This window comes from Hydra vulgaris, chromosome 02 (assembly GCF_038396675.1).
Source record: "Hydra vulgaris chromosome 02, alternate assembly HydraT2T_AEP".
Classification (NCBI taxonomy): Eukaryota; Metazoa; Cnidaria; class Hydrozoa; order Anthoathecata; family Hydridae; genus Hydra; species Hydra vulgaris.
In genome coordinates this window covers 9432597-9457632 of record NC_088921.1, presented here as the reverse complement: position 1 = coordinate 9457632, position 25036 = coordinate 9432597, and the positions used below count along the sequence as shown (strand labels likewise).

At 29.6% G+C, this 25036-nt stretch overlaps 1 protein-coding gene across 19 annotated transcripts in view; it reads left to right on the top strand.

Annotated features, from left to right (window-relative positions):
• LOC136076723 (usherin-like) overlaps positions 1 to 25036 on the top strand; it is a 765758-nt gene that overhangs the window by 723234 nt on the left and 17488 nt on the right. For 16 of the 19 annotated variants that reach the window (XM_065790105.1, XM_065790109.1, XM_065790104.1 and 13 more), the window contains one exon: positions 9700 to 9832. The exons of the other annotated variants lie outside the window; for them this stretch is intronic. In XM_065790105.1, coding sequence (XP_065646177.1) covers positions 9745 to 9832 — 88 coding nt within the window. In that variant the 5' untranslated portion in view covers positions 9700 to 9744. The remainder of the gene's footprint in view (positions 1 to 9699; positions 9833 to 25036) is intronic. 19 annotated transcript variants of the gene reach the window in all.

Sequence of the window (25036 nt, the reverse complement as noted above, 5' to 3'; positions counted from 1 at the left end):
TAAAAATTTTTTTAATTATGGTTTTCCGAATTATTCAAGTAAGAAATTACAAATATTATATAACAGTCCTAGAATGGTTTCTTGAGGGTTTACTGTTCATAGAATTAAATGCTTAATCATACTACAAACAATAAGAGATGTGCACAGAGCCAATAACCTAAAATTAGGCCAGAAAATCACGCAAAGTTGTCTTTTGATTTGAGATATCATGTCAGTGCTTTTCAACTGTTTTATTTCTGTATTTTGTCCTTTGTAGTTGTTCCAGCAAAGTCTGTAGTTTGTGCCATTTCATTAACAACTCTGCAATTGTGAACAAACTTGGCAGCTTCATTATATACTGCCTCAGTCACCTATTGTGTCAGTGGCAAGCTCATCCAATTGTTGTTGCCATGCAAGAGCCTGAACAGCTGTTAAGACTTTTTGCTGACGTTTCAGTCTTTGGTTGCGAATGTCAAGCCATTTGTATGTCGATCGCTGAGCAAATGAGTCCCAATGCTGCTGAAAATTCTTAAATCCTGGTGTATCTGGGCTAGATGTTGCACCAAATAATTTCTGTCAAAACAGCACACAAAATTCTTTTCAATGTATGGTGTCAACAAACCAAGTAGAATACCTTTTTGCCTAAAAGAGTCTCCAACTTGACACAGGCCCCATTCTTACTACCAGAATTAAAAGCAGTTGTATCAAAAACTAGACTTACATTTTTCACTCCACACCTGTATCACAGCATGGATAACAGTGTCCTTGGTTGTCTTAGTGCCATCAGCTATGACAGGAACACCAAGCAGTTTTCCTTTTTTGTGAGCTGGCAGTCCTGCTATGAGAATGGCAAGTCTCTCATTGTCTTCATTTTTCTGTTACTCGACTTTGCCACTGTCACATATTTCAAAACAGTGCCACCTAATCAGTGCAATGGTGGTGTAGTGGTAGAGCGCTCACCTTGTAAGTGAGAAGTTCCGAGTTCGATCTCCACCACATCCCTGGTAGTACAGCGCTTAACTTGCTTCTCCGCGCAGCGGCCTTGTTTGTCAAGGTTCATGTTTTGGAGTTATAGAGTTATAGAGAGGTTTGTTTTGGAGTTATAGAGTTATAGAGAGGTTTGTAACCACAACTAAAGTAGCCTCCTCAACTATAGTGGCCTTGGGGAGGAGAATTAATATGTTATTATTATTAATCTAATATAATTGCAGCTATCAATGCTGTTCCTTCACCAGCTGACAAATTTAACCCATGAGCTATTGCATACATTTTTGCACTCTTTAACAGGTTTTTAGGTTGAATCTCGCCTTCTGGTAAATCAACAGAACTGCTATCAATACTTTCAACTTGGTTGTTGACCTGAGGATTCATCAATTGTTGAAAACAGGTTTTGCTTGCTTTGTTTTTGATCCATTTTCTACCTCAATAAGACCTTAGTTCTCTTCATTCTATGCTCTAATTCTCTTGAGTAGATCTTGTCTTCTGCACCCAGGCACCCCTTTTTTTGAGCTTAAAGAGCACTGTGGATCTTCATCCTTCTTTTTTTTGGTGCAAGGTCTGTTGGTTTCTGTTTCCATCTGGGCATCTTAGTGTTATGAAAAATGTACTGTTTTAACTCCTCACTAAAAGTGTTCTATAGTTTCATACAGATCAAGAATCTTTGCTTTCACCTTGTCTTTACATACTTCAATGCTAGTTTTAGCCCATTGCTGCTGAACTTTAATAACAACTTTGTCTGCCACTGCAACATTACAACTGCTTCTCGTGCTTCATTAGTCCATCTTTCAAATAAAAGAAAAAGCGAATAACATCTCCTTTTGTTGAGATTCTGCAAGCTGGTAATTCCAATATATGCTTTCCTATCAGCTAGATATCATCATCCTTTCTCAGACTCATGTTACATATAATTACCATAGCGCTGGAAACTTTTCCAATATTACCTTAGTTGCATGTTAAACATACATTATCAAATGTTGACATGCTGGTGCAAGGCTTACAGTATTTAAGTTCAACCAAAAATTTACCCATTTCATTTGCATGCATATACGAATGGTAAAAAGGGCAGGGAGCAATTTTTTACCATTGATATATATAAATATATATGGATATATATATATATATATATATATATATATATATATATATATATATATATATATATATATATATATATATAATGCACATATACTAATATATATGCATATATATATAGTAATAGTATATATTTACTGCAAGGAGATAACTCCTTGAACAGAGCATGAATACAAGCCCTGCTATACGCAGTATAAGCAGGTAATTACATTAAACATTTTAAATAAGTTAGTGGTTTTTATCTAAAAACCTATTGTAATGAGCTTTATAAAGGTTGACCCAAGTTTGCTGAACAACACCATCCGGAAGATTGTTCCACGAATTCGCTACTCTGTTTGTAAAAAAGTTGTGATGTATTTCACAGTTAACTGTTATTTCCCTACGTACGCATTTATGGTGACCATACTTAGGTTCTACTGTCAATGGTTGAACTTGCCAAGTCACTCTATCAATTTTATTTTCAATTTTAAAATATTGAATGCAGTCGAAACGAGTTCTTCTGGTTGTTAAAGCGTCTAAGTTAAGAACCTGCAGGCAATCTTCATACCGGAATTTTTTTAGGCTGTGAGGTACTTTTGTAGCTCTCTTCTGGATACGTTCTATGCATTGTATTGCAAATTTTGAATAATTATTACAGGCTGGTGTAGCAAATTCTAAATGTGGCCTTATATACATTGTGTATAATTTCTTCCATAATTTTGCTTCTCTGCTTATGAATATATTTTTCATCCATCCTAAAATGTTGTTAGCTTGAGATGCAATTTCCTGTGTGTGTCCCATTTGCCAGATTTTAAAATGTTAACGTTGGTCAAAGATGCTGCATCAAATGTATAGTAATTTTTTTGGGGGTTGTTTTTACCCACTTGGATCACTTTGCATTTTTTGTAGTTTAGCTTCATGTACCATTTTTCACACCATTCCGTGATAGCATTTAAATCCAATTGAAGCTTGTCTGAGTCTGAAGCATCTTTAATATGAGCAATAATTTTGCAGTCATCTGCATACAACTTACAAGGGAAGTAATTGATAACTGATGGCAAATTGTTTATGTAAAGGATGAACAAAAGTGGACCCAAGACACTACCCTGTGGTACACTACTAGTTACGTTTGCCCAGCTGGACTTGTACTCCCCAAGCACAACTCTCTGTTTTCGGTTAGTGAGAAAGTCACCAATCCAGCAAAGTAGTTTTCCAGTGATACCGAAGGCTTTTAGTTTATGCATAAGACGTTGATGCGGCACAGTGTCAAAAGCCTTAGCAAAATCAAGAAAGATCATATAAACTAATTGCTTATCTGCCAAAGATGAAGAAATAATGTCCATTGACTCCAAAAGGTTGGTGACGCAGGATTTGTTCCTAACAAATCCGTGTTGTTGTTCTGCAATATGGCAAATTTGATCATTATATAAATAATTTAAAATAGTGTCCCGGATAATTCGTTCCAGGACTTTACACGGTACAGACGTGAGCGAAACTGGACGGTAGTTAGCTGCATTTAATCGACTTCTGCATTTGTGCAAGGGCGTCTTGTTAGCAATTTTCCAAGCATTGGGTACAGAACCTTCTTGAAGTGAGCTGTGAAATATTTTTGTCAGAGGGTACGCTATTGTACTAGCACATTCTTTAAGAACCCATGAGTGCACACCATCTTCACCTGGAGCTTTATATTGATCTAGTTTGCTGAGACTTGAAATTACTTTTTCCAAAGAAACCACTGCTTCAGATGTTTAAAGTCCGGCATTGGAGAAACAAGATCTTCTTTAACAAAGACAGATTTAAGATATGAGTTTAAAATATTACTTATCTCAGGACCTGAGGTAATAGTACCATTGTTTGAATCATACATAGCGTTGATTTGATTTTTTATTTTTTGCTTTGATTTTACATAGCTAAATAGTAGTTTCTTGGAATTGTTGTGAACTATTGTATTTTCATAGTTTCTGATGCATTGCTTAGTGTATTTTTTAATTTGGTTGCGAACCTGCTTATATTCATTGAGAACTGGTATATTACGGGATCTGGTTTGCTGGACTAAAATCCATAAATGTTTCTTTTTTGCAATAAGATTACGTAGCTGATCATTCATGTTGGTTGAGTTTTATGAATTAATTTCTTACTACAAGGTATCCATTTATTGCACAAACGATTGTACTCAATGAGAAAAATTTTGTAACATTGTGATGTGTTCTTAGAAGTAAACAAAACATCCCAGTCAATATTTTTGAAATCAAGATTCAGATTTTTGAAGTCTGCTTGTTTATAGTACAAATTCGATCGCACAAAAAGAGGTCTTTTTAAAGTGAAGGCGGTAGCCGGATGCCATTCAATAGACAGGTGGTATTGGTTGGGGGTATTACAAAGCGGAGGAAGAGGTTCGATATTGTAGATGCAATTGGATGATTCAGTAAGAATTAAATCAAGAAAACTTTTATATTTGCTATTTGAGTTGCAGAATGGAAAATAAACCACTTGAAATATATAGCGATATATATTTGCGATATATATATATATTGAAATATATATATTGTTTAACAGATTTGCAGTTTAATGGATGCATATTCACTTCAAACTAATTTAGTTTATCATTTATATAGATTCCAACGCCACCTCCACGACCTTCCCTGTTGTTGCAGTATAGTTGATAACCATGCATGTGCATTGAGCTGTTGGTGTTAGCCCAAGTTTCAGTTACAAGCATTTGTGTAGTAACAGTATAAATGATTTGAGTTACTTTCTTGGTGTATATAAGTATTTAATGGCTGGTTTGAACAGCTTTGAGCTGAGTTGGATGGTATATTAGTACACTCTATATTATTGTGTATTGACTGGTTTCGAGCGAGCAATATGGGCTTTTTGCCATTCAACAAATAGGTGTATTGAACGGCCATTGATTTCAAGGGTCTTAAATACATCGATGCAGCGGACCCTATCGCTGCGGATGACAAATTGAAATGGTTTATCTAGGTTACCAATTTTTTTCAAGATCTCTGTTTGCCTCTTTCCTCTCAAAGTTAAGCTTGTTAAACTCAGCTTGCTGCGCAATCGTTCGATCAGGTCTGATAAAAACATTCTTGTGTTCTGTTTTGGAAAGATTTGGTGCTGCTGCTAATACCATGTTTCTGGATTCTGCACTGTTGAATTCAACAATAATTGAATTTTAGCTGTTTCTGGTATTTGAGCTGTTTACTGCATCATTAGTTGGACTAAATTTAGGCTTAATTTTTCGAGTAGATACAATCTTTGCATTAATTTTTAAAGATGATACTATTTCTTTTACTTTTTTGGTTGCTGTGGATTCGTCCGCAATTTGGTCTAAAGTATTAAAGGAAAACATGCCTACAAAAATAGCTTTTTTAGCTTTGTTTTCAGTGGCTTTAGATGTGTTAGCTTGTGATCCTGGTTTTGCTAAGGCTGCTGCAAAGTTGCTGTATTTTGAAATCTTACTGTTAGTGTTGTTTAAACAAACTTTGTTTTTCTCAAGGATTTCAAGTTTCGATTTCATTTTACAACTTCTTTATCAATGACAATTTGGTCCAGATTGTCAATCCTCTCCATTAGCTCTGTCTTGACTTGGTTAATTGCAAAGCAATTAGTTCTTTCACTTTCTTTTCTTGGTTTGATCCAAGAGCCATTTGATCTTGATAGGATGGCTACCACCCTATATCAGTGGATTACCTCCTGGTCATGAAATATTAAATTATTAGTTATAAGCTTATTACATAGGGACTTATTACACAGGGACTAAAAAGTTTCAGTATGTGTTTTTTTCCGTAATATATATATATTAATATATATATCTATATTTATCTATATATCTATATATATATATATATATATATATATATATATATATATATATATATACATATATATATATATATATATATATATATATATATATATATATATATATATATATATATATATGTATATATATATATATATATATATATATATATATATATACATTTATCTATATATCTATATATATATATACATTTATCTATCTATCTATATATATATATATATATATATATATATATATATATATATATATATATATTTATATATATATAGACGGGTTGCTTTGTTTACATTTTGATGCGCGTGCGCAAAAAACGACAGGCAAAACATTGAAGCTAAAGCAAAGTAAGCAAGAGTTGTGGTGTGAAGTTTGTACAAGTAAACTATGTGAATAGAAAAAGTCTCACACTAAAGTAGAACCAGCGGGTTAAAATGTATCAAATTTTATTGACCAGTTAAAAAATACTTTGCCCTTTTTTAAAAGTAAAATAAATTTAAAATTAACAAGATATACTTCTAATAATCTATACTTCTATCAACCCAGGCTGGATCCAAGCTAAGTTATAGAAAAAACCGAGAATTTGTATCAAAGTTTATAGAAATTAGCATCGACAGCTATTGTTTTTAAAATTATTAGTTGGTAAATTGATGAAACAGAGACTGTAACGAAATAGACACCGTATATGTAAATGAGCTTTACTTTGCTCCTAAAGTTCAGGCTAAACCAATTACTGCTCATTATGAGCCATTGCTTATTAACAAAAGCCAAGATAAAATTACAGAAAAATCAAAAGTTTTACTAAAATTGTTTATAAAATCTCATCAAAATCAACTTAATACTATGGAGATTTTTTCTAAAACTTAAAGGAAAAACACTGCATCTGTTTATAAAATACTGAATCTGTTTATAAAATGGGGTACAATGTAAACGTTGATAACCCCTCACAAGTCTTTATAAATCAAATAATGTAATAATCTGAAATTGTTTGCTATATTCCAACAGATTATTCTTAAAATGGAAAGTATTGCAAAATATAAACTTTTGAATGCAATGTCTCTACAACAAATAAATCTTTCCATTTCTGTCTCGGATTTGTGCATTGATGTTGATTATCCTAAGAGCAAGTCCAGATGGAATTAAAAAATAAAATTTTCATGGAATGGGTACTTTTTAAATGAAATTCTCTATAAATATAGAAACAGCTTAGAGTTGTGGAAAGATGACCAAAATTATCCACTTAATAAAGATGGTCTAATTAAAACTAATCACCACTATTACTATCAAATACAACAACAGACGATGGTAACCAAAACAAAATATTGTCTGTTGGAGTAATGGAAACATGACAAATGATAAATCTGAGAAATTCTGTTATATGTTTAAAGATAAACTTAAAACAGTTTTTGAAAAAGTTACATTGACAAAAATTGTAACAAGAAAATTGAATCCAAATCAACTACAGCTATTCTGCATGTGTAAATGTTCAAAATTTCTTCCTTTGACAGAGTGTATTAATTTTCATTGTCCAGTCAAATGGTATCATTACAAATGTGCTAATATTACAATACCTCAGTCTTCAAATAAAAAATATTTTTTCTCTTCACGCATTTTGCAACATAAAGACAATATCAAAAAGCTTTTGTGTAACATTACCAAATAAAATTTAACTCCTTTTTATATTGGAAAAAATATTTTATGATTCATTGACAAAACTTATTTCGTTAAATATTCAAATTTTTAAAAATATTGGAGATTATTTTTTCTGATCCATTAATAATATATATATATATATATATATATATATATATATATATATATATATATATATATATATATATATATATATATATATATATATATATAGTGTGTGTGTATGTGTGTGTGTGAAATTTATTATCAGGCATTATTTGAAAAAGGGAACTTATATTTAGAGAAAGTAACTGCACTGTTTTGGAAATACGCAGGATTTGAAATAAAGTTTAAACATGTTTTGCCTGTCGTTTTTTGCGCGTGCGCTTTAAAATGTAAACAAAGCCACCCGTCTATATATATATATATATAGAGAGATAAATGTATATATATATATATATATATATATATATATATATATATATATATATATATATATATATATATATATTTATATATATATACATAAAATACATATATAGTAGCACATAATGCATATATATTAATATATAAGTATATATACATATATATTATATATATATATATGTATATATTTATATATATATATATAAATATATATATATATATACATTATATATATATACATATATATACATAAATTTGTATATATATATATATATATATATATATATATATATATATATATATATATATATATATATATATATATATATATATATATACATATATGCATATATATTAATATATAAGGTATATACATATATATTATTATATATATATATGTACATAATGGATATATATATATATATATATATATATATATAATATATATATATATATATATATATATATATATATATATATATATATAATATATATATATGTACATAATGCATATATATTATATATAAAGGATATATATATATATATTATTATATATACATATATTTATATATATAAATATATATATATACAATATATATATATATATATATATATATATATATACATATATTTGTTTATATTATATATGACATATATATATCATATATGATATATATATATATATATATATATATATGTACATAACTGCATATATATTAGTATATAAGGATATATGATATATATTATTATATATATACATATATGTTATATATATAAATATATATATATACAATATATATATATATATATATATATACATATATTTGTTTATATTATTATATACTATATATATATAATATATATATATATATATATATACATATATATATATATATATATATATATATATATATATATATATATATATATATATATATATATATATATATATATATATATATATATATATATATATATATATATATATATATATATATATATATATATATATATGTTTGTATAAGTTAAATAAGTTTTTTCAAAATGTCATAAAATAAAGTAAAAAAAAAAAATGATTATAATTGCAATGTTGTGATTGGTTCTCTGTATTGTAAATGATTGTAATATTCAGCTAACACACAGTAACACCTTACTTTCAACTTATTTTCTTTCTTTAAATATTTTTTAGCTACAAACATTGTTTGTAAATCCATCTGCATTTTGTTGTGCACCTGTAATATTATTTAGTAAAAATTACAAAGTTGTATAATACAATGTTTGCATTTGAATTACAAGGTTGAAGTACAAATCTGTTAAAAAAAAAAATGTAAAATTTTTTAAATGTTGTGCAATTGTTAGAATTTGCACAGAAGTTGCATAAAAAGTCTTTTATTCAATCAAAGTATTTTATTTACTATAAAACTTACTATTAAGAATTACAATTGAAAATTACAATTAAAATTTACTTTAAAATATTAATATGTATGTATTAATATTACAAAATAATAATACTTTTTTTATCAAGATATTTTAAATATTTTTCATTTAATCAAAAAATTTCAAAATCATAGCATTTAAAGATTTTTTTCACACATGTCACAGTTTTATATTCTAATTTACTTTTGTTGTCATTTTTGGCCTATCAAACCCTGACCCATTTTCCTTCTATCACATTCGTACAATATTTCTTTTGTGTGATAAAAAATAACAGTACTCGAGTAAAAGCATGTTTTATAACTATATAATATTTTTATTTTTTAAAATAATAGATGGTGTTGAAATCTTTAAATTACATGGCTCAAGTGTTATTGTAAATGGACTTAAACCATTTTCCAAGTACTCCTTTGCAATGCTTTACTCAAGTGCAAAAAGTCCTTAAGTTTATTGACACTCCAGAATCAGGTATAAAAATTTAATATTATTTACATTCTTTAATGTTTTTTGTAATATTTATCATTTCTTGTTATTTAAAAAAATTGCATTAACTTGTAAGTTAGTTACAATTTACACCAAAGACACAAATGTCTTTGGTGAAAACAGTCATGGAAATTTTTTTTTCTAAATTATTGTTATTACCCTCTTATTGTTTTCTAAATTATTGTTTGCCCTTGTTATTACATCTTCTTAATCCATTCAAATAAGTTCAAGTTAAAGAAAGATTTGGGCGAAGTTGAAAGTTGAAAGAGTTGGCCAAAGTAAAATTAAAATTAAAAGTTCAAACTTTGCTTAATTATTTGAATATTAAAATATTAAAATATTAGATTAGAATATTGCAAGGCAACATCCAAGTGCTGACTAATCCTTTGTTATCAACATGTAGCATATTTACACCTTCACAGATTAATAGTAATAAATTAAAAACTTTTTGTATAATATTTAAAATAGTTTAAATGATACATTTGGAAGTTAAAAACAATGAAATAATAAAAAACTCAAAAATATTCTAGTAGTAATTTCTAATAAATTAAATATAATTGGAAAATTGAAAAATTGCTAACAACTTAATTGCTAACAACTTTTTTTTTTTTTCAAACATCATCACTTCAAGCAAGGCTGCAAGGAATGACTATTAGAGTTAAAAGTTACTGAAAGAGAAAAGATGAAGTTTATAAAGCAAGATAACGAGTAACAGTTGATTTTAAAAATTGCAAATTATATAAGTAAGGAAAACAAGATAGAGGAAGCAAATTGCAAATAATCTATGTTTCAAGAAAAAAGACTAGGCGAGTAAGAATTTTTGGAGTACTAAGAAACAGTCGCAGTAAAAGGATAAGACTTAATTGAATGACGAGTAACATGAGAATAAATTTTTGCCTTTCTCAATCTCTAACTCAAATAGTCAATTTTCCATCTCATCTTTTTTAATTGGAAAATTTTTAATTGGAAATTTCATCATCTGAAATTTCCAATTAAAAATGGTTACTTCCATATCTATCAGCAAAACAATTCTACAAAAAACAGTTGTCTGTTTATTACTGCTAGAAACCATTGTAAAGCTTTTCTTTTATGCCAAAGCCCGCTATTCTCAGGTCATAAAATCTTGTATTTCATCACAAAAGTTAGGCTCTCGTGACTTCTGGTATAGCTGTCAAACAAGTTGATCCACTGATGTAGCTGTCAAACAAGTTGATCCATTGCTTAACATTTGTATTACTCCAGCTTCTGTATCTAAAGTGCATAGACTCTTCTACAGCTTGTGTTCTGGACAACATACCTGTTATAGTCTTGCAGAAGTGTTCTCCGGAGCTGTCGTCTATATTTTTAAAACTATTTAACAAGTGCTTATCAGAGTCTTGTTTTCCAGCATGCTGGAAAGCGTCATCCGTTATCCCCAATTTCAAAAATTCTGGAAAATGATCTATTTCGTCTAACTACCGTACCATTGGTCTTCTTCATATTATAAGCAAGGTTTTTAAATCACTTATTAATAAACACTTTATCTCTCATCTTGAATCTAATAACTTACTTTCTAATCATCAATATGGGCTTGATCTTCTCATTCTACAGCTGATTTTCTCACAGTAATAACCAATTTTATCATGAATTAGATAAAGGTGGAGAGGTTAAGGCTATCCCTCTATCTCTCTGTAAATTATTATCTTACTCTACAATCTTCAAATTTTATCGTACATTAGATAAAGGTGGAGAGGTTAAGGCTATCGCTTTTGACATTTCTAAAGTTTTTGATAAAGTTTGGCATGTTGATCTCCTCCAAAAGCTTTTTTCTTATGATGTATCTGGTTATATCTTTAAGATTATTGAATTCTTCCTTTTCAATCATTGTATAAAAGTTGTCCTTGATGGACAGCACTCTTTGCCATATCCTGTAACTTCAGGGATTCCTAAAGGTTCAATCCTTGGCCCTATACTGTTTTTAGTTTACATTAATGAGCTTCCAGATATTCTCACATCTAAGGTGACATTGTTCGTTGATGATACTACCATTTATTCTTGTCATGATAAGAAGTCAACACTCTCTGATTGCATGAAGGGGGCTTAAGAGCTTGAAAAGGATCTCATTTCTGCTACAGCATGTGGTTCACAGTGGCTAGTGAACTTATATTCAGATAAAACTCAATTTTTTTTCATCCAATCATTACTGCAATAATTTAGATCTTCCTATATTTATGAATGGCATTAGGCTTGATGAGTCATCTACCCTTAATCTTCTAGGATTAACTCTTACTTCCAATCTTTCTTGGAAACCATATATCAAATCCATTGTAAAATCCTAAGGTTGCATCTCTTTATCGAGCTCGATACTTTCTTACTCCGGATTTTATTATCTACCTCTATAAATCTCAAATCCGCCCTTGTATGGAATACTGTTGCCATATCTGGGGCGAATCTTCTAATAATGCCAATTCTCTTTTAGACAAGGTGCAAAAATGCATTGTAAACACAGTTGGGCCTGCTCTTGCAGCCAACTACGATTAGTAAGTAAGGATTTAATAATCTTCATTATGTTGATGTTGATTTAATAATCTTCATGATGTATAATATGTTACCTGATTCACTCTAAAAAGAGAGCTAATGAAGTAGTTTGGCATGTCAAACTTAATCAAAGACTTTAGAAATATCGAGAGCAATAGCTTTAGCCTCTCCGCCTCTATCTATTACACGATAAAACCTATTTTTTTTTACTGTTAGCAAATCAGCTTTTTTTTTTTTTTTTTTTTTTTTTTAGATTATTCACCTCCCCAAGGCCCGAGGGGGGCCACTACAGTCGAGGAGGTTACTCATTTTATTTTTTTTTTTTTTTTTTTTTTTTTTTTTTTTTTTTTTTAAGTTGTTATTTGTGGTACAACCCTCTCTCAACTCTTTAACTCCGAAACACGAACCTTGCCGAGCAAGGCCGCTGCGCGGAGAAACTAAGTAGAGCGCGGTACTTCCAGGGACGTGGTGGGAGTCGAACTCCGAACCTCTCGCTTACAAAGCGAGTGCTCTTACCACTACACCACTACCGCATTAGAACAGCTTTAGAATTTAGCTTTAGAACAATTAGATCATAATCCATATTGATGATCAGAAAGTTGGTTATTAGATTCAAGATGAGAGATTAAGTGTTTGTTAATTAAAGATTCAAAAACCTTGCTTATCATATAAAGAAAACTAATGGGACAGTAGTGAGACAAATCAGATCACTCTCTAGATTTTTTGAAAATAGGAATAACAGATGCCGCTTTCCAGCAGGCTGAAAAACAAGACTCTGATAAACACTTGCTAAATAGTTTTGAAAGTATACATTTTACTATTTTGAAAATATACTATTATTAAATATTATTTTCTAATTTGTTGCAATTATTAGTTGTTGTTTTTTTTTAAGAAAATGTTCAAAAAAGAAAGTAATAAATAAAATTTATAAAAAAGATTTATTTTGTTCTTTTAAAAAAATATAAAATACAGAATAATCATATAGCAAAGTCATTAATTTATTTATAGCAATTTAAAGCTAAGTCATTAGTTTATACAAAAATTTTTCAGTTCAGTTTGTTAGTTAAAACAGTTATATAGGTATTTGATGCAAAGGTATTTTTTTATGCTTAAGTTCAGTTACTTAGTAATGTTTGGTTGTCCCATACTATTAAACAAATGTTAAATATAATTTCCCATTAAAATGTTAACGTTAAACAAGTAAAAGCTTTGCTGAGCAAAGCAAAATTTTGTCAATGTGCATTTGTCTATGTATTGTTTTTTCTACTGATGTTTTTTCTCAATTAGATAAAAACAGCCAAGTGAAAGCCTCTGCCTCATTGAAGTTTTATCTATTTATAATTTTTTTTTTAATCATTTTATTTTTTTGTACAAATACCACCATGGTGATCATCTCTTGCTAACCCTACTTAATCTTGTATGACTTATCGTTCATCAAAATGTATAATTTAACTGTAACCGTTTCTTTATGTTTGACAAACATTTATCTAGTAGTTGCAGTAGGGGCAACACCAACATTTTTTGTGTGTTTAAAAAAATCTTTAAATTATTTTTGAATATTAATGCTTTAGAATTTTTTTTAATCTCCCTGATTGGTATAATTTACAGATTTCAACTTTTTTCTCAACTCTGACTCTCGAATTAATGGTTGCTTACAGTCTTGTTAGAAATGATTTTGTTAAAAAAATAATATCAAAGATTTGACAATATATAATATATAGGGGAGAGGGGGGCACATTGATACACTTTTTACATTTTCTGACATTAAAAGCAAAATTTTATATTTTAGTACCATAATTTTATTGATTAGAACATAATTAAAATAAATACAGCACAAAAAGTAAGGTAAAGATTTGTGTATCAACCTGCTCCATGCTGGGGCAAGTTGATACGCACCATGGGGCAAGTTGATACATTTAATAAGACTTGAAAATGAAGCTTTAAAATACTAATTAAGTAATCAAACACAAAAGATTAGGTGAAAAAACACAAAAGATTAGGTAAACAGGTAAACAAACACAAAAGATTAAGTAAACAAATACAAAAGATTAAGTAAACAAACTAAAAAAAGTTGTGTTTTTTTTTAATCACTCTTAACAATTTTCACAAATAAAAGCAAGAGTACCATCTGTACATTCTTCATGATCCCACAATTTACAGTCTACACACTGATCCCAAGTTTCCCTTGATCTACTATTTGAATAGGGCTTGCCACACACAAGTCAGAAACTATCATCAATGTTTTCATTTGTATTCAAAAATGAAGTCCTTACAGTTTTATTTTTTGATATGGCTGCAACCAATTTAGACATGGTTCTCCTTTTTTCTTTTTCTTTTGTTTTGCCAGGTCAATAGCCAGTTTTTCTGGTGTATCGGTCAAATTACGTGTTTTACCCTGTTTTCTCCCGCTTTTACTCTGGCTGAAATTCAAATAAAGCTAAGTTCATAGTGATGTCTATTTGAAGATGACCATTGTTTTCAGCAGTAGCAATTTCCTCCACGTTCAAAGCAGAATTGACACCTCCAGAAACTACAGGATCTGGCCTATCACTAACAGACGAGGGCAGAAACAGGACAGCGTCAATCCGAAAACGATTGAAAGGAAAAATCCCTGTAGATTCGAAGCCTGGCTGTATGTTAGCAGGTGACATGGCAAGCTTGAATGCATTACAACATATTGCAGGAATGTCAAGAGGGTGCGTTGGCTGCCCGGGATGGCTAGCCATGCATCGCACTGAATATTATAATGTCTCTTTAGTGAAAAAAATACTGAACGATCCAAAGGCTGCAGTCTGTGCGAGCAATAAGGAGGGAACGAAAGCATATGAATATTTTCCTTGTCATATTGAATCCATTTTCCTTGGCTTATTGAATAGATTCAAGAGATACATGAGATTTATGATTGTCCAACAGCAGCAGGACAGGTTGTTCAACTGTTGGTTTACAATGTTTCACAAAATGTTTCAAAAATAGAAAAAAATTCTCCTTTATCATCCAGCCAGAAATATGATATGCTTTAACAGAGCCGGGGGGACCTCCATCTACCATTCGTTCAATATACCTTACCCTAGGAAATATGAGCATTGGAGGACATGCATGTCCCAAGGCATTGACTCCACAGCACAAGGTTACTAATTTACTCCTCTCTGCACTTGTTACAGCTCCCACTTGTTTGATGCCTTTTGGAGCTACTATTTTTGATGGTTTCTGAACTGGTTAGTCCAGTCTCATCCACATTCCAAATGTTGTGTGGTTCGAAATGGAAGCGAGTGTACAGGCTCTCTAAATTGTTGTAAAACAAATCAACATTTGTCCTGTTAAAACTTGTCATTCTACTTAAAGAAGTGAACTTGGACATTCTGATAGACAGGACATTTTCATGTCTTTTCATGAGCCCTTTAAACCAGTCTACTCCTGCAGATTGAATGGCATGCCAGGAACAAGGAATTATTTTATGTAGACTCTTAGCATACTGATATGCAAGCTTTCTTGTTTCTTTTGGCGAAAGACCAAAAAACATTTTCGCTGCGTCTAGCAGATAATTAACAAGTTCTTGCTCCTCTGCAGCAGTAACAAATAGTTTGTGTGTGGAATAACCAGATGTGGAAACTTCTTCCTTGGCTTTTTTGCAGAAACAAAATAATGTCATTTTATCTAAGCCATGGGTCAAGGCGACAGTTCTGAGACTTTGCTTTTTTGAAATGACTTCCTCAGCAGCAAGTTTAAGGACTGCCAATGAAGCCCCAAAAGTAGTTTTTCTTTTATATGTTCGCACCATCTGAAATTATAAAAAATTTAAAATGTTTACTTTCTCTGGTAATTTATATTTAACACCAATTTTATACCAAATTTATATTTAATACCAATATAATTACACTACGAACTTTTTAAGTGTTTACAAATATACAAAAACAGCAACTTAAACTCTGTTATAATTTTCATTGGTTGATTTTGAAATTTGGGCGCATTTCTTTAGAAACATGACGTATAAGAATGGAACAACTTAGTCAGATTTCAATCCAAAAGATTGGGTTGCAAAAGTTTTAAATGGTGGTATTAATAATAATAAGGCCAAAAGCCTAACAATGTTTTGTTAGGCCTATTTACCTATTTATTAACTCTGCGAGAAAAAAAAAGTCTACACCAAACAATTTAATTGCATTAATGCAAATACATAAACAAAAATATTTTCGACCATATTCAAATGCTTTACCAAAAGGGTAAGATGATACAGTGTATCAATTTGCCCCAAGTGGTCTGTATCAACGTGCCCCTTTAGGCCACGTTGCATTAAATTCGAGTTAAATTTTAACAGAAGCAACAAACAAACAAATGACATATACAATATCATTTAGCAATATTTTGTTAAAATTATAGAAGGGTTGATGAGCCTAATGTACTTACCTTTTTTGTAAAATCTCTTACAAAACACGTCGTCAGTTTTTTTTGATAGTTGCTCGATTTACAAAATGCTTCCCAGCTTGATCAATTTTGAAATGAACGGAAATCTTTTTACATCGGACGTTACGGAACTAAAAAGCTATTTCCCGTACCAAATCTTATTTGCGCAATTAGTGTAATAGCTGTTTTATTAGCTTTGTATCAATTTGCCCCTATATCAACTTGCCCCCCTCTCCCCTATATATATACATATATATATATATATATATATATATATATATATATATATATATATATATATATATATATATATATATATATATATATATATATATATATATGTATATGTATATATATATATATATATATATATATATATATATATATATATAAATATATATATATATATATATATTTATATTTATATAGTCTCAGATAAAATAAAAGAAGTTTTATTATTTTAGAAACTTTTAAAGAATCTTTTATATAATTTAATTTATTTATAATCTTCTCTTAATAGTCAAACCTTTAAGTCCTAAATAAAGTCCTAAACAAAGTCTCTGACACATGGTTCAGATCTTATTACCTCTTCGATCTTATTACTTTATCATTCTTAAAAGAACTTTTTTTTATTTTAAACTTATAATTAAATTAATTATAATTAAACTCATATACTTTTATTACTTACTAATAATAATTCTAATAAATTGTAATGGGTGATTCGGAAATTATCGGACAAATCTGAATTTAATTATTTGAGCATAATAATTTGTTTTTGTGGTTTTATGCCTACGCATAAACGCTAACATAAAATATAAACTTTATTATTTGAAACACAATTATCTAAAATAAGGTTAATTGCAGCTGAACAAGAATTGTTTTGAAAGCAACTCGAAATGTTTTTTTGTAAATAAACCTAAAATAAAAAAAAAAAGAAATCATAAATCATTTTGAAAAGAAAGGATTTGCTCGAAGTACAATATATGATAACCTAAAAAAACTTGAAACTGTTCAATCCTTTTCTGATAGAAAGCACTTATCAACAAATCAAAAAGGGGTTTTAACGAGACTTGTCAACAATCGAAAAGGGGTCAGTTAGAGAAAAATAAGTTTTAAATACATTGTCAATCAATAGGCAATAGGTTGTCAGTTAAAAAAATGAACATTAAATATAGAAAACGTGAAAAGACTTCAAAATACACTATAGAACAACAATTAAAGGCAAAGATATAACACAAAATTGCTTCTGGTCATCGATGATAAAAAACACTTTTGTTTTGCATAGCCATATCTGACCGTGGTATGCTTGAGCCATCGTTTCGCACTTCCTAGGCTGTAGCAATTAATTCATTGATCTATATTGATGAATGTTTAGAAAACAATTTCTTCCATTCATTCACAAGTATCTTAAAGACTATTTATTTTGGCCAGATTTAGCAAGTTCTCATTATTTTAAAGATTCTCTAAATTGGGTGGATCAATATGTCTTACTTTGATTTATAAATTTTTTTTATAAACACCTAAAATAAACAAAGATATACAACAAAAAATAACAAAAACTTATAAAAGCAAAAATAAAATACAAAATAAAAAGTATGACCACAATGTATGCATACCACAATGTAAGGCCTCAGAATGGAAAAAAATATTAATGCTAATGTGTAAATATAATTTGTGTAGTGATTAAGTAATAAAAATCTCCTCAGAGTCATGTCTATTATTACAGGCGTTTCGATGAGGATCAGCACTAATAACTAGTTTATCCCGTCAGACAAATGTTATCGCCACTTATGCTTTACCCTGCGACTTACACCTTTTCCATACTGCAGTAAAAAAGGACTCACTACAAGTAGCCAAAACCCAGCTAACCTCAAATTTGTAAATCACCTTTATTTTTTTGATGATATGATATTAAAAGTATAGATCTACAATATAATTAAAAATAACTAAATAAATCATTTACCATACCACAGAAAGAAAACATGAAAACACAATAAATTAAAATACTAATAGAAACACAAAAACACTAATAACTTTCTTTTTAAGACATATAAAACCAAATAGGTACTTTTAGTATAAATAAACCTAAGACAATCAGAAAGCAGTATACCTTATTAAATTAAAAAAAAAAAAATCAACAAAACAACAATAGAGTCTTTAATAAATTCTAACGCTGTCATTGATACCTTATTCAAATTATGTTAACCAATTAAAACATTTTAACCAATTAAAACATTTAACCAATTAAAACAATTGGACATAACAACTTACTGTCAATCAATTTCAGTTTTTTTATTTTACTGCTAAGTGTTGCAACAAAAAGGTTGCACGTTTGTTATTATTATTGTTATTTTTTTAATCTATTGCACATTGAAAGGAAGTGTTGAGATTAAAACGTGTTCTTTATTTATTAAAGACTTTAGACTAAATCTATTATGCTCAATTATCTATTATCAATTATCTCAATTATCTTTTTATAGTTATTGAAATACTAAATTCCAACTTCAGTAATAAAATTGTCTTTGACCAACAAAACTCTCCTTCATTTCCAGTAATTTTCGGGGTACCAGAAGGTTCCTGTGTTATTTCTCCAGAAGTTCTTCCTGTGTTGTTTCTCCAGAAGTTGTTTTATTTTTGTGTTGTTGTTATTGTTGTTGTTGTTATTGTTTTTGTTGTTGTTATTGTTGTTATTGTTGTTGTTGTTGTTGATGTTGTTCTAATAACAATCTTCCTTATAATCTTCTTTTTGCTGGTGGTAACTATGGTTACAAATAACTATGGTAACTATAATGATAATGATATAGCAATAATTTTAATGCAAAATTAATATTTGCTTTGATTGCTTTTCAAAGTTTATGCCTTTCTTTATTGGGCCACTTTCTTACTACTTGTTCTTTTATAAATTAATAAATTTATGAAAGAATAGAGTAAATATACACCTTTTTATTTTTCAGAACTTTTTGTTTTGGTAATTATAAAAATAATTAAAAAAAGTAAAAAAAAAAGAAAAGAACTATTTTATTATTTTTGTTTATATATTTATAAATAAGAAAAGATCTATACATTTATTTTTTGTTTATTATTACATATATTTTGTATATATGTAATTATGTACAAAATATATTTTTATATAATTGCGTGTATGTAGTTATTTATAAATATTCAACAAATAGAAAATTATTTTTTGTTCAAGTTAAGTTTATTAAGTTCAATTTCATTTTAACTACTAGTATAGTTTATTTACCTGAATATGATCTCACTACTGTAGCAGATCACCCATCTGTTACAGATCTCATTTTTGCTACAGATCTCACTTCTGTAACAGATCTCACTTTTTTTACAGATATCACTCATATAACAGATTAGGGCTTGCAGTGGCTTGTGAACTTTAACTCTAACAAAACTCAGTTATTTACTACAAACAACTATTGCAATACTGTTGACATTCTTATATTTATGAATGGCAACTTTCTTACTGAGTCCTCGTCTTAAGTCTTCTTGGATTATCACTTACTACTGACCTTTCATGGAAACAATTAATTGCATGTATACAATCAATTGCTAAATTAACATTGGCTAAGGTTGCTTCTCTTTATTGTGCTTGCTATTTTCTTATTCCTGGTCCCATTCTCTACAAATCTCTTATTTATCCCTGTTTGGAATACTGTTGTCATATTTGGGCTGATATTTCTAATGATGCTTTTTCACTTCTAGAAAATGCAAAAGAAATTCCAAAAATGCTTTTTCATTCGTTTACTGTATCTGTCTCTGCATGCTCTAAAAACTTTTTCTCTAGTTTTTTCCCTCACACTTCAACACTCTCCCATTTTCATGTTTTTCTAACTCATACAACCTACAACTTTTCAATTCTTCTGTCAATACTTTCCTTGCTATATAACTTTTTTTTTTTCTTTCTAGGAACTGAGTAATTCCATGTCAATTGAGCCAGGCCATGTCACCATACATCTCAGATTTTGCTGAATTTTATACAGTTGAGAGTACTTAGTAAAACAAGAAATTCTTGAAAATTTTAGCTTCTAGCTCCAAGGGAATCCTGAAATATGATCATTTTACTTTCAACTGATCTTGGCCAGGCCCCTCTTGTCCTCTCAGAACTGAGACCTTTGTATAAAGGTTCCAAGTCACATAGCTTTAAAAATATTTGATATTTTGACTTAAAAATTTGTACCTGACTATTTTCAGGGTTCAGGAATCCAATGAAATAATCAAAAATATAAAAAAATATTTTTAAGTACCTGTAATTATCAATTTAAATCAATTTAGGCAATTTTTTATATACCTGATTTTAATGCTCAAGAAACCCACGTGGCCTTGATGATATCAAAAAAAATATATATTTTACACATTATTCTAAATTTTATGATCTTTCAGAAAACATAAGAATTTTGATCTGCAAGTATATGGATTTCCATATATGGATAAGGGGGCACAGGCCCCACTTTTTTGTAGCGGAATCTTGCAATACATTTTCCACTACCTTTCAGACTAGCTAGAGCTATGAAAATTTCTGTATTTTTTTAGTGTCAATAAACAAGCATTTTAAAATTAAAAAAGAGCCCAAGAAACTAGGGGAGAGGGCTGGGGGCACGTGCCCCACTTTTTTGAGCAGAATCTTGAGATGAATTTTTCACTATCTTCCAGACAAGCTGCAGCTCTGAAACTTTCAGCATTTGTGTAGTCCTGATGAACATGCGTTAAAATTATTTCAGGTCAGATGACCAGATAGTCCATGGGGCTGGGGCACCTGGGACCATGCCCCACTTTTTTTCTCAAAAAAAATTTTTTTTTTCTTTAAAACTTATTTAAGATAACTTTAAAACTAATGTCTCCAATTTTTTTTTTAGATTTTCATTTTTAACAACGTTAAACATTTCATATGTTTAACAATGTTATCAATGTTTCCCAAAAATTTAGGAAACATTGATAACATTGCTTCCCAAATTTTTGTGATTTATATTTGTTCCATTTGGTTTTGATCATTCTATGTTCAATAATCTTTTTAAAATGTTTTAAGAAACTTAATGTTTATAAGAATTTTGATTTGCATGTATAAGATTAAAAACAGTCTAAAGTAATGATTTTAACAGAATTTTATTTTGTATAATTTAAAATTTGAATTAAAAAAGAAAAATATATTTTGCTAATTCTAAAATGGTAACAGCAAGTTGTTAACAGAAACAAAAAACATCCTGTCATTACACTAGTATAGAAGAAATTTATTACCTATTAAAGTCATCATTAACATTTTTAACATTAACAAATTGAGTATAATTAAACTTTGTGAAAAGGAAACTTTTTTTTTGTCAAAGTAAGATAAAAGAAATCAATCACTGTTTAGTTTTGTATTACCATGGTGATTGCTTAAGTTGCTTTCATTAAATTAATTACTATTGGTTTCTCATTTTTAAATTAATCTCAAATTGTTTTTAGTGTTACAGTAAGAATGGATTCATGTGATTATGGAAAAAAGTTAAATAATACTTGTCATAAACTAAGTTATTGTAGAAAGATTGATTTAAAGAAATTTGATTGCTATAGAGAAGATGCCAGAGAAAACAGTAGGTAGAAAACAACACATGCAAAAGCGCCTTATTTTATGTAATCTTAAAGAACTTTATGTTTCTTTTAAAACTAAATATCCTCAAGAAGTTATTGGGTTTTCTAAGTTTTGCAGTTTAAGACCAAAATGGTGTATAACTGTTGGAGCATCAGGTACTCATTCTGTTTGTGTATGTACCCTCCACCAAAATGCAATACTCTTGACCAATGCTATACAAATAAAATGTACTTACAAAGATCTTATGACAAAAGTTGTTTGTCATGTTACAAGTAATGAGTGCATGGTTCATCGATGTCCGAACTGTCCAGGTATAGTTTCTTTAAAGAAGTTTCTGGATGCACAACTAATTGACAATGACAAGGAGGTGTCATTCAATCAGTGGCAGAAAACAGACAGAACAACATTGATCTATCAGACAACAACAATGGAAGAATACAATTTGACGTTATCAGAGGCAATAAACAAGTTAACAGCTCATTCCTATATTGCAAAATGTCAAGCAAGATATCTAAAGCAACAAAGGAAAATTTAGCAAAAGACTGCTGTATTGTCTTAGGTGACTTTGCAGAAAACTTCACTTTTGTGATTCAAGATGAAATCCAAAGTTACCATTGGTGCAAAAGTCAATGCACATTGCACCCCGTTGCCCTCTATTTATTAAATGAAAATGACCAATTTGAAGAAAAATCGATTTGCTTCATGTCAGAAGATAATGAGCATGACACTGGTTTTGTGTATGAAGTTCAAACACAAATAGTTAACTATTTAAAAGAATATCATCCTAAAATTTCAAAGATTCTTTTTTTTTCTGATGGTTGGGCTGCACAGTAAAAAAATCACAAAAACCTTTACAATATCTGTCTCCATAAAAATGATTTTGACATTGATGCAGAGTGGACATTTTTTGCTACAAGCCATGGTAAGTCACTATGTGATGGTATTGGTGGCACTGTAAAACGATTAACTACAAATGCACGTCTACAAAGGCCCATAAATGACCAGATATTGAATTGTAACAAAATGTTTGACTACTGTACTAAAAATATTAAAGGGATTATTTTTTTCAAGATTGAAAAAGAAAGACTGACAGAATTGCGCACCACTTTGAAAACACGTTTTGAGCTAAGTAGAACAATTCCTGGAACTAGGAGCTATCATCAATTTAAACCAGAATCTATAGATACTATTAGCTTTAAACGAACAAGTGAAGATGTTCATATAACAGGCATTTTTCTTTTTCTGGAATTCAAAGTTCTCAAAATGATCAGCAAATTAACATTGATGCCTTGAAATTGGGTGAATTCATTATGTGTAAATATGATGGGTTTGATTGGATTGGTATGATCAATAAAATTGATAATATAGAGCAAGATGTTATGGTGACGCTCATGCACCCGCACGGTCCCTTTAATAAACTTTTCTGGCCATCTAGAGTAGATGAGTGTTGGGTGCAAATTACCAACATAACTTGTATAATTGATGCACCTGTAACAACAAATGGACGTTTTTATACTTTGACCGTCGATGCATCTAAGCTAATCTTAACATTATCTTGACTTTCTTTTTTTTGTATTTTATTTTGTAAATAATGAAGTAAAACGGAACAAGTATAAAGCAATAACAATTTTTGAATATAATATTTTCAAAGTTATCTTAAATTTTGACACATTTATGTGTTTAAAAAAAAAAAAAAATTTTTTTTTGGAGAAAAAAAGTGGGGCATGGTCCCAGGTGCCCCAGCCCCATGGACCATCTGGTTGTCTAACCTGAAACAATTTTAACGCATGTTCATCAGGATTACACAAATGCTGAAAGTTTCAGAGCTGCAGCTTGTCTGGAAGATAGTGAAAAATTCATCTCAAGATTCTGCTCAAAAAAGTGGGGCACGTGCCCCCAGCCCTCTCCCCTAGTTTCTTGGGCTCTTTTTTAATTTTAAAATGCTTGTTTATTGACACTAAAAAAATACAGAAATTTTCATAGCTCTAGCTAGTCTGAAAGGTAGTGGAAAATGTATTGCAAGATTCCGCTACAAAAAAGTGGGGCCTGTGCCCCCTTATCCATATATGGAAATCCATATACTTGCAGATCAAAATTCTTATGTTTTCTGAAAGATCATAAAATTTAGAATAATGTGTAAAATATTTTTTTTTGATATCATCAAGGCCACGTGGGTTTCTTGAGCATCAAAATCAGGTATATAAAAAATTGCCTAAATTGATTTAAATTGATAATTACAGGTACTTAAAAATATTTTTTTATATTTTTGATTATTTCATTGGATTCCTGAACCCTGAAAATAGTCAGGTACAAATTTTTAAGTCAAAATATCAAATATTTTTAAAGCTATGTGACTTGGAACCTTTATACAAAGGTCTCAGTTCTGAGAGGACAAGAGGGGCCTGGCCAAGATCAGTTGAAAGTAAAATGATCATATTTCAGGATCCTCTTGGAGCAAGACGCTAAAATTTTCAAGAATTTCTTGTTTTACTAAGTACTCTCAACTGTATAAAATTCAGCAAAATCTGAGACGTATGGTGACATTTTTGAAATTTTCTGGCTCAATTGACAAGGAATTACCCAACTCCCAACATAATAGTAATTGCTTGCAGCTTTGTTGGAGTGAATCAGAATAATAATTGAATAAAAAAATATATATATACCGTAAAATCGCCTAAGTTTGGTCACCATGT